Source organism: Pygocentrus nattereri, chromosome 10 (genome assembly GCF_015220715.1).
Source record: "Pygocentrus nattereri isolate fPygNat1 chromosome 10, fPygNat1.pri, whole genome shotgun sequence".
In the NCBI taxonomy this organism is placed as follows: Eukaryota; Metazoa; Chordata; class Actinopteri; order Characiformes; family Serrasalmidae; genus Pygocentrus; species Pygocentrus nattereri.
The window spans coordinates 33,922,077-33,934,318 of NC_051220.1; the positions used below are offsets into that span (position 1 = coordinate 33,922,077).

Below are 12,242 nucleotides of genomic sequence, written 5' to 3' on the forward strand. Positions count from 1 at the left end.
TGGGTGGAGTGGTGTGCCTTCATCCACTCATTTGAGACCTAACAAAATGGAATAAACATGTAAATTACATTGCCGTTTCCTTATTAATTGGAAGCAATTTCTATATGGGCGGTATTATTTATTTATTTATTTATTTGCACCAATAAGATCCTAGTTATGCTACTGGTCCTTTGCACGCCATTAACTTTCACAACATGTGGACCATAAAACATCTTACATTTTTCATTTTTAAGGCCTGGCCTGACCCTGTCCAGCCTGAAGCCCATATACTCCACAGCACACATATATGGCCCCCATGAAAAAAAAAACCCTCTCTTATTATCATGCAATATATTTATCTGATAAAGTGTTCTAATATATAAATATATAACAAAATATATAACTATGTAGCTTATGATTACATATTTGGTACTTCACTACTTTAATTAAAACAATGTTAAAGACAACAGGATTGGAACCTTGTAGATCAGGATTCAGATTCATTTGCTCTTTTGATTACGGTTCGCCCAAGAGAATGCATTCCATTTGCGCTCGTCCAGAAAACATATTCTTTTTCTGCTTTTGGTCTGAAATAGCAATACATTTTAATATTCACTGCCACTGTCTTTTTACTGACACCAGCTGCTAGAGTCTACTAGTAACCATTAAGGCAAAGGCAAGGTGAAGAGCTAAAGAGAGTCAACAATCAATGGTTCCACTTATTCTTAGGTCTGATGGTACTTATTTGGCTAATTCTGATTTTAATCTAGGACTTTAAGAATGCTTTGTAAATAACGTTTTAGAGATAAAAATGAGATGCAAATCATATCTTTGAATTCCTTCTATGTTTGGATGAAATTCCTGGTATCCAGAGGTCTTCAAGAACATGGTCTGTAAACACTTACATGCATACCAATGGGCATAAAATGAAAACCATGCTCTACTCTGGCAGTTAGCTGTAATTCTCTGGAGTCTGCATGTTTGCTCTGATCTAACACGTACATCTGGACACCTGTCTTGTAAAGCCTCAACAGCTGATGTAGGTATAGCTTCCTTTGCACTGACATAACCTTACACATCCACACTCTTAAAAAAAGATGATACTTCAAGTGTTCTTTAGAAAAGAAAATGGTTCTGTTTAGAACTCATGGTTCTTTCTTTTATTTGGTTCTTTGTGTTCTTCAGATTGGTGTATGTGTTACATGTGGTTCTACATAGTATCATAAAGGGTTCTTCTGTTGCTACAAGCTTGGTATCATAACAATAGCAGAACCGTTTTTTGTGCTATATGGAACCATTTTCAAAAAAGGTTAATATAGAACCATATATACTCTTTAAAAAAAGATGGTTCTTCGGGGGTACTTTAGTAAAGAAAATTGCTTAATATAGAACCATGAATGCTCAAAGAAACCTTTGCTTGATTAAAGGGTTTTTTGCATCATGAAATGGTTCTTCAGTTTTATAGAGAATGTACAGAAGGGTTCTGGTATTGGAACAGTGTCAAGTAACAAAAGAAGAACCCCATTTGATGCTATTTAGAACTCTTTCCAAAAAGGTTCTGTATAGATCCATACACAACACATTCTCCATCAATCTGAAGAACTGCAAAGAACCCTTTAATCAGTGTGTTCATGGTTTTACATAGAACCATTTTATTACTAAAGAACTCATTAAGAATGAACTTTTAAAAGCACGTATCTGAAGATCCATTTCACTATGCAAAGAACCATTTAAGCATGAAATAGCTCTATACACAATCATGTATAACACATTGTCCATCGGTCTGAAGAACCATTTCTTTCTTTGAGTGTTCATGGTTCTATATAGACTCATTTTCTTTACTAAAGAACCATTGGAGAACCATCTTTTTTAAGCATGTACAACAAATTCTTAACCACCATGCAAAGAAGAATTCAAGCCTGAAACAGTCCTATACAGAACTCATGGTTCTAAATAGAACCCTTACCTTTACTAAAGAACTGAAGTCCAAGTAAACCCATTGAACTCCACGGAATGTTGCATTTCTTTTTATCAGGCATTTCAATGTAAGAACACTGAACTAAGATCAAGTCTCATTAGTTCATTTAATTCTATCCAGTGTTTTATAAAAGTGAGTAAGCAATTTTACTCTGAGAAGTGTGATAAATATGGGTTTAGGTGTGTTCTTACCTTTAAGCTCCAGTTCTTTACCCTCTGAAGACAGTGTTGGAGCAGGAAGCATTGGAGGCTGGTCGATCCGTGGCCAATTTTTACCTGAAATGTATTAAAACAATAAAATCATAAGATTCTGCAGTTCTAGGTTTAAGTTATGTAACATAAATAGCCTTTTAAACTGCAGGCTAATCTGGTAATTAATCTTAAACCCGTATCTACTATTCAATGATTAGAAGCGCTGCACAAAATACTGTTTTTAAATCATTCTCATGATATTGGTATTTAAATAGTAATGCTGCAATGCTACAAAATATAAATGACCTCTAACCAATCACATTGTTTCTTTACTGTGTTCTGTAAGCATTCTGACTAAAGTTGCTTATAAAATGTATAAATTAGGATTATACCTACCTGGATTACCATTATAGAGAAATATGAAATCAAATATCGCTGCTGTCAGAAAAAGAAACCTCGTGACATTTTTGTCAATTTTTAGCTGTAAATGTGTAAATTTCATGACAAATGGACCAACAGAAATGACCCAAAATTATTTGGAAAAAAGTCTGATTCCAATGACTTACAGTAAAAGTAGAGTAGGTTTTTCATTTTCCTGTAAAGTTCTCATTTTGGAGATACAAGGTTTTGATCTGACAACAGCGATATTAACTAAACTGGGAGACACTTAAGCAAAAATGTCAAAGAGTTAAGGGGTTAATATCCAGGAAAACAGATGATATGTTGTGCATAACTGTAAGATTTGAATATGTAGTTGCATCTGGGAGCATAACGCCCTAAGAAAGCACAACCTTTGTGAATACCAACCTCTGCATCGGCCCCTGTAGGCTAGTGTGAGAGTGCGGTCTTTGCATTTTGCCCTCTGCAGGTCACAGTTAGTATCATAACTGCGTCCATCTGAGCCACACACAGGTTTGCTGTGTGTTTTGGGGCAGATGATCCCACACTGGCTCTCTCTGTCTCCAATCAGCCACTGCACATACAGAGCACAGTTACAGAGTTAGTTTGATGCAGATCATCAAATATGGCTGGAATATATGTGTGTATGTTATTTACTGCCTTTATTACAGCTTCCATTCTTTTTGTGAGACTTGCTTTCAGTTTTTTCAAAGAAACCTGCTGGGATATTTTTCCACACCTCTAAAGTTCAGTCTTTGACGTTGTTACTTGGAAGTACTTTCCCAAACATATTCAATGATGTTGAGGTCTGGACTCTGGGGGGACCAGAATTTTGTTCTGAGGACACCAAAAGCTTATTTGTTTGATTTACAGTTCTTCTTTTTTGTCTGTTTCCTTTTCTCAATAAGGGCTTCTTTATAGCTACACATCCTTTCAGATACATTGCATTGAATGGAAGGCTGGACAGAAACACCTGGGAGGTCTCTGACTTTCGCACATTACTGTAGCTTTACACAGGTGTACAATAAAGGTACAACAGAAGTACACGCCCCACATGAATGTAGTAATGTCATAAACAGGCTTCGCTGAGGGTATGAATATTGAAATAACAAAGCATGAGGTAGCTGAGCTTTAGAAGACCTTAATGAGTTGCACAGCTTTAAAAGATTTCCAGTAGCAGAAAAATCACTCTGATCCCATCCATGCAACTACCATTTAGATGAATCATGTGTCTGGGAAAAGCTGAAGCAAAATGATGCATAGTGTTATTATGCGTGATGTATTGAGAGTTATCAAAACAAAACAGGAGATTTACTAGCTAGTCAGGCAGTTCTATTAACGTCAGACTCCAACAGAGATGCAGGCTCATATGTTTCACTGATTCACACAGCTCCTTAAACTTTCTCCAACTACAGACAATCCAGCAGCAAGATAAAAGGCTGTAAATCACCCAGAAGACAATAATAATAGCACTTTTCTCTCCTCCAGATTCATCTTACAGCTAGGCTATCACTCCTTGTAGACTTGTTTTCCTGACAGTAATGACCATACATTGTTTTATTCTTTTCCACTTCACCACAGAGCTTCAGTCACCTCAGAGCTTCAGCGTCCAAACCTCCAGCGTGAAATTCAATCCCATCATCTCTGAGCGACAAAGTGGGGGAGAGAGAGAGAGAGAGAAGAAAAAGCGAGAGAGAGGTGGAAAATACACTGTACTCGTGAGGGGTCAATGCAGGAGGGTGCTAACCAGCCAGCTTAGCACCACACTAATTTGCTTTGGACCCCTGTCCAGCTGTTATAGTTGATCATGCAGCAGGGTCAAATATAATGGTGGACTCACAGTCCAGCAGGTAGGTCACACTAGCATGCACTGGTGGAAGAAAAGAAAAAACACAGAGCCGACCATTCCTAGCAAGAATTCTGACAACACACACACACACACACACACACACACATAGGGCAACAGAACAGAGTTTTGCATAGTTACTGATCCTCCTTATTTGAATCAAATCAGTAAGTACAGATATGCCAGATTGCTTCAGCCAATTTGAAGTATCATCAAAAGAGGATTCATGACCAGTGATAAAGCTGACCACATACAATAAAACAAGCAAAATCACTGATATATTTTCACTATTGTGACAAAGACTTAATGGTACTTTTATAGGAGAAGCAAAGTAAACATTGTTAACTTTAACATACTTTAATTCAACAAGAGTTTTTAAGTAATTTTGAATGTTTTCTCTAGGGCTTTCTCATCATGGAATCTATAGCAGCTATAGCTCTCATATTTCTCATTAGTCCCATTACATATTTCTCATTTCTTACTCTGACTGACTGAACATCTAACGGTAGCATTACATAACTAGTAGTAACAAATGATAGGCTCATTTCTTTTCTTATTCTATATTTACTATTATATAATAATTGTCACATTTATTTATGCATTCATATTCATTTTGGTCTTATTATTGTCATTGTTTTGCTATCCAGTGCTGACCACAGGAATACGAATTCCCCTTTTGAGTCTTGTTTTCTCTCAAAGATTTTTCCTGTGGTTCTTAGGAAGTATTTATTTATTTGACATTGTTGTCTTTGCTCATCTGGGGCTTGGACCCAGATTTTCTGTAAAGCTACCTTGTGATAATGCCTGTTGTTAAAAGTGCTAAATAAATCAATCTTGAATTGAATTGAAGTCAACCTTTTTTATCCTGTTAGTTGATGTCTCTGGTCATTTTAAATACTAGGGATGGAATAATGCTGATACTTGATTCCTCAGTGTTTGCCCATATAAATCCCAATGTCAATTCTAACAATATCTAACATAATTACTCAATAGGTGATTATAAATCCTGATATTCACACAATTCCACTTTTTAATTAAATGGTTTTAGAGCTACAAAAAGTCACAGTGCTCTTTGGTATTGTTTATTTTTTAATATTAATTTTTTTTATTTTAAATATTAACATTTTTTAATACTTGCAGTAGTAAGCCATAAATTCTCACTTTTTTATTCATCATTATCCTTATCATGACATAAGAAATGTTTTTTCAAGATCTCGAGATGTTTATGCCATTACCATTACTATCATTATTCTGTTCTTAACTTACAATAAATCCCAAAAAAACAAAGATTGGCGGATGTCAGGATCTTTGTGAAAACTGAGTAAGTGGACTTATTACGTTCTTTTTAAGAACGGTAGGTGAATGAGGCCCAGTGTGTGTTATGTTGTGATAAAGATATGAATAATTTGAAAGCAATACTCCTTTTGCCCTGATGGTCACATACGTATCACAAGAACTCAAGAAAACAAATTACCACAGAGAAATTGAGTAGGAAAAAAACACACGAATCCATGGCCCTTGAGGGCTCCTGTATGTTAAAGATTTCGCAGTGATTTTAATGCCAACATGATGGCTTCAAGTTCATCTACTTACATGCATGTATGCGTCACATCAGAAATTCTCTATTGTTGATACTGATACTGTATACTGTATTGGGGCTGAAATGGATACAATATTAGTGCATCAGTATTAACCTGTTGATGCCCATTCAATAATCTTTACATTTTGTATACTACAGCAGCTTTTAGAACTTCATTAAACACAAATTTGAAAACTGCATTATCCAAATGATTTGGCTACAGTGTCTGATTTTCTTGTTGTATTTTTTCTTTTGTGTTTATAAATAGGTTAAGCACAATTCATCATATATTTAATATTTAAAATGTTCTCATTTTCCCATAATCTTTGACTGAAGATTGACTAATGACTTTTACTTTTAGCTTCAAAAAAGCTCTTCTGAGTTTTGATTAATATGACTATGTACCAGTGGGTGGTGAAATATAATATCATCCAGTAACACTGTCTCCCTCCCCTTCTTCCTACCACCTCTACATATCATCATGTGAAAAAGTTCTGCTGTCTCAGTATGGTATATGGTATCAGACCCTCTCTGATACTATATTTCCTTCCAAAATATGCCACTGTGCAGAAGAAAAAAAGTGTTATGATTTCTGATTCATAGTGACTTTAAAATGGTGTAAAATAAAACCAATGTGCAGTGATGGTATATTTACCGCACCGTTATGAATAATATTATGTAACCATGGCATAAAGCTACATCCCAGCTAACTGTCCTATGCAGTTATGAGAGATGCTGTATGAGCGCCAGAGCTAGGCCACTGGTGTCGACATCACATGAAAAATAACGACTGCAATGAATAAACGTAAAACACATATAATTCAAATTCATTTATGGGTGACTCCTCTCCACAAACACTGGCTGATTGTTCTGTCTCTAGAGTGGCTCATAATACCCTCAAGAGTATGCATTTCATCCTTATATGGCTCTTTTTCAACTAAAATAAAAATATGTCAAGAGCAAGGTAAATGTGGTAATGGATATTAAAGTCATCTCTTGGTGAAGTGGGAGCATTCTGTTGAGAGAAGACAAAATAAAACTGAATTACTGCTCCTGCAGCAATGGACGGGGGGAAGCACTGCCCGTAATTTCACTCTTAATTTTTATATCTCCTTACTGGCTTCGGTCAAGAGCAGATAAATTAAAAATGTAATGCTAAGGCAACCTGAAAGCCTTGTCTGAGGCCAGCCAAACTGCTTTAGCAAAAGTCTGCCCAGTCTAAATGCTGGGCTATAAATGCAGCATCTGAAGCAAGCTGTTTTAAAAGGTGAGTGAGAACACTGCGAGCTTTCATCTAGTGGGTGATGACTGCTCCTGTTGGTGTGTGAAGGGAGAGAAAGAGAAAGCAGAGGCGCCTTGAACCGACATAGAGTTATAAGACCCCATAGGACCTACAGCTGTCTCTGGTTTACCACAACCAGGACTTTAATTATTACAGTCAACACATGTTGACTACTACAAGGGATAAGAACAATCAACAGGGTAGTGAAACTTCACAAAGTTGTCTGTTTGTCTGCCCTATCTGTCCTGTGCATCCCATGTTGACCTGTCTATGTCGACTTATCTATTGTCAACCTGTCTTTGAACACTTACGGTGGGGGGGGGGTTAGACTTTTTTTCTCTGTTTCATATTTTTTGGGGGGCTGCGGACTGTTTGTGGGTAGAGCACACAGTAACACCACTGCCTGTGGTATATCACACTGTACTTACACAGCTTTGGAGAAAAGAAAAGAACAAAAAAAGGGTAGTATTTGTCACCGAAGAGGGGGGTGGTGGTGAGGCCAAGGGTATTGGTCACAAACTGCATGACAAACCAGATAACACGGCTTACCTTCAACAAAAAGAAATGCAATTTAGAGACAGGACAGATGCAAATGAAAATATAAGACTTCTTTGTGCAATGTCACAGAAGAACAACTCAAAAAAGACATTTCGGACACGGTTCTTTGGGGAACCAAAAGTAGTTCTTCACTCAAAGAAGGCTTTGAGGCACATACCTTAGATATTTACCAGGATTATGTTGCAATCTTAATCTTAAACTCAGTTCGTAACATGTAACATCATTTATATTAACATCATTTATAGGGCACTTTCTGTTAGGGGGTGTCTGTCCCAAACCCTAATCACTCAACTTCAACTTGTGAAAATTACACTCATATTTTTTTCTTTTTTAAGTGAAACATGATATTAATTATGAATTTCTAAACAAAAAATGGTCAGAAAATACTGTCCCATGTTTTCATGTCACTAACAAAACAAAATTGTAGTCTGTAGGCAGAGCCTTATTGTAGCCACAGCCCTGCATTTTAGAGCTAACTGCTCACACTGTTTTAAAGCAAATGTGTCCCTAAGTCATTGTCACTACTGAAACACACATTTTCTGCAATTAAGTAAACTTTTATGTTTTAATGAAAAATATGATTAGTTATGTGGTGTCAAAAGTATTTGCTTACATTATCACTATCAAAACACTAGTTGTGAAACATTTGGTAGTTTCATAGAATTCATTAAAATATTGATATTGACTAAATGGAAAGCTCAATCATTTATTTTATAAAATAACCTTGAGGTACATTTATAACATGTTGATTGTTAATATTTTTTAAAAAATCACATCGGACTGTCTTCTCATTATTCCTTAGTGTTACCTTGGCTGTTTTGTTACTGTGCCTTTAAGACTGATTTTATATATATATCTATATAAAAGAGATCTATATAAAAGATCTCTGTTCTGATTGGCTCTCTTTCAAAAAGCAGCCAGGCTAAGACATTCCTTATCCCTTCAATGTGAATGGATGGGGCTAGACTGCTATGAGCTGAAAAGGCTGATGTATGTAAATGTTTTGGTTTTCATGACATTACAAAGATAATGAATTCACAACATGCTGCTGTTGCAGCTTAACATTAATATATGGATGGTGCAGCCTTGTAGGTGTCCTGTACATTTTGTGAAATTCAACAGTATAAATTGTGTATACACCATTTAAAACTCTTTTGTATATGTTTTTTAAATAAGAAACGAAAGAGAAATTCAGTTTTCTGTTATATGGGCCCCTTAACACAAGTAAAATTATTTGTGCTACCGGTGTGACAATACAGTATCCTACCAACACTGCAAAAGATATATCACATTTTAAACACACTGAGCTACAGTTTCACTTTCAAACTTGAATTGGAGCCTGAAATTGATTTGTCTCAGCTGTTCATCTCTAAACATAAAATGTGTTCCTCCTAAAATAATCCAAACCCACTTCACAGGCTCTGTTTTGTAATGTGTGTTGTACAGTCATAAAACAAACGTAATGCAACATCACTAAATTTACTCCAACCGGATAAGATTTATTTTATACTGCACTACAATACAGCATACAGTTTGTCATAAAATGTGAAAATAATTACAGCACTTTCACCGTCTACAGAATAACCATTCATTTCGACTGGAGGGAGCGAAGCATTCATTCATAACATGACAAATAAACATCATAAGCATCAGCAAAGATCAGAGTGAGACAAGACAAAACAGAAGGAGAATAAGGGAATACCCAATCATTTTTTCAGAGGAAATCAACAGCAGACCACACATTTGGGTAAATGTGCTTAGTGCGTAAATATCAGTTCAGCATTTCAACCTTTGCGTTCTGGCTAGAAATCCACTGGCAGAGTATTCAAAGCTGTAGATATGAGGCGAGAGTAAAACTTCTAACACAGATGCATATTTACTCTTGGCAGGCCTGCAGTCATGGGCGTGTGTGTGTGTGTGTGTGTGTGTGTGGTAGCTATATCATGCCAGAGTTGTTCTCTCTGTAACGTGTGAGGTGCTCATTACCTTTAGATGAAACAAAAATAGTGGTGACAAAAAATGCCTTCTGATTGGCTTGCAAATGATTAGCGGGCTAAATGGTATCTGGAAACCTGAAAAAGAAGCACTAAAAGTAAAATAAGTTTAAAAAGAAGTCAAGTTAGAGTGTAAATGCTGTATGTAAGGCCTTTTTCCTTTAATGCAATGCATACAGCTGAGCAGTAGAGAAATGTATCTTTTTTTAAGTAATTGATATATTTAGAGTCAGGTTTGTTCCCATATTTCTCCTCAGTGCCTCCAATTATCACGTGGATTGGTTCAAATCCATCAGCAATACACCTGATCCAATTTAACCAAAACACTGTCTAGCCAAACCAGGTATTGGATCATAACTTTAAATAATGCCTGGCTCTCATGTTGTAAGATGGAATGGCTTAAACAAACACATAGACATACATTAAATGCAAAAGCATTCATACTGCATTACTGTTATTTGCTTTTATTCTCATAGTGTTCTTGGTAGAAAATAAATGCTCACTGCCAACTGTAGATCGCTGACAGAGAGCGCACTACTTAAGCCATTACTCCACACATAATGGTTTTTGATGGAGGTTTATATTTGCTTCCATTGATGTAAAAATGACAAGGATAAATTATTATTATTATTATTATTGTTGTTGTTGTTGTTGTTGTTGTTGTTGTTATAATAGATATTCCTATAAAATTGGCTATTTGGATGCTTACTCATGAAATGTCTTGCCAAACCCAGAAATTGGGTGTTGTTACAGGAAAATGCAGCAAACCTCACCATTTTAACAATATGGTGGCCAAGTGGCTTCAGTGATGCAACAATATATGTCTGTATATATATACATATATATATATATATATATATATATATATATATACAGATATATAAATATGTTGTAACCTACTAAATGGTTACTTTACAAGACAAGGGAAAAACCTACTTTACTTTTGATGCATATCAGTGGAACCAGACTTTTTTCCAGGTTTTTTTGGGCTATTTCTTTTGGTTCATGCACCATGAAATTTACAATAGAATCTAAAGGGCAACAGACATTTTCAAATTATGTAAAAAACTGAAAAACACACTTGTAATGTGCAATGTTCTTAGCTGTGTATTTCTGTCTGTGAAGTGGTAGAGTAAGTGGGTAGTTTGAGCATGATAGTATACTTTTAGATGCTTATCTTAAGTGAAGGGCTCAATTATGAAGCTAGTTGAAGCACAGTAAAAGAAAAAAAGTTATATTATGCCATCTCTAAAGAAAGGCTTTGATGGTGAAAGCCCTGACCTTAACTCACTCATACAAGTTGACTCGTCTTAATTCTTATGCATTTTGACTTGGGAATTCCCATTGCAGTTGAGCTTACTGCTGGGGCAGAGAAAGACAGTTCAAGCATGTTTGAACTGAATATGGGGTCATTATACACCATCAGACCCAATAAAGTCTTACTGACTCTTCAAGGAAATGATAGAGAACACAATCATGAGCATAATCTCCTTTCTAGGATTATTGAACAAACAATTTCAGAACTAAGCGGAAATCTTCTTATCGAATTTCCTTTTTACTAATGCTAATACCCAACCTGGCTGAAGAACAATCATGACAGCTCATGAGGTGCATCTCAATAATCATGAGCCCACCCAGCAAGCAGGAAGGATTCAAGCCATCCAGCAGAAAGAAATATGGGAAAATATGCAGGAACACAGAAAAGCTCAATAATCTGGTGCGAGGGATAGACAGCAGAGGAAATTCTTTGACCATTACTATTCTCCATAATGTTGGGGATTAAAGATTAGACCCACCTACACTAGCCATTACGACTTCGGGTTCTCTGACCCACGCTGTAAAATTGAAGCAGCACATAGGAGTCTGAGTGCTTTCCATATGTATGGCTTCCTGTACGAACCCTGTGTAAGACACAGCTCTTAATCAAGACAGAGATTAAACAGCACCGAGGTTCATAACCTGTGACTATCACGCTCGGATTTGGGGTAGCAAAACTGGCCAGAGACTCCATGTTGGACAACAATAGCCCAAAAGCAATGCTCTGGACTGCAATTAATTACACTGATTAAAAAGACTTGTGTTTGACCTTGGAGTCCATCTGTTTTGACTAAGGAGCCATCACAGCAGATCAAGAGGAGCTTTGATTGGCCACTGTTGCTGCCATGAATTAGCTTATGGATGACAGCACTAAGATATGCCAAACATAATGCAGCATTTCATACAATGTCCCCTCTCATTTCTACCATCTGTTCATAATTTATGATGTCCAGTTGTATGCCTTTGGTTAGCTTTAAACAAAGCCTACTGATTTTCACCACTGACCACTTTGGGCTGTAACTATTGCAAAGATGACCAGAAAGTACACAAGTTCTTCCAAGCTGTGGTTGACCAACGACTTCCCTTGAAATTATGGCAACAAACTCCTCAGCCCTGGCA

General features: G+C 36.4%; 1 protein-coding gene across 7 annotated transcripts in view; it reads right to left on the reverse strand.

The window, feature by feature from the left end:
* Positions 1-12,242, reverse strand: part of smoc1 (SPARC related modular calcium binding 1) — a 57,748-nt gene that overhangs the window by 37,166 nt on the left and 8,340 nt on the right. For all 7 annotated transcript variants that reach the window (XM_017690786.2, XM_017690785.2, XM_017690784.2 and 4 more), the window contains exons 2-3: positions 2,956-3,121; positions 2,149-2,232 (exon numbers count right to left, since the gene is read on the reverse strand). In XM_017690786.2, coding sequence (XP_017546275.1) covers positions 2,149-2,232; positions 2,956-3,121 — 250 coding nt within the window. The remainder of the gene's footprint in view (positions 1-2,148; positions 2,233-2,955; positions 3,122-12,242) is intronic.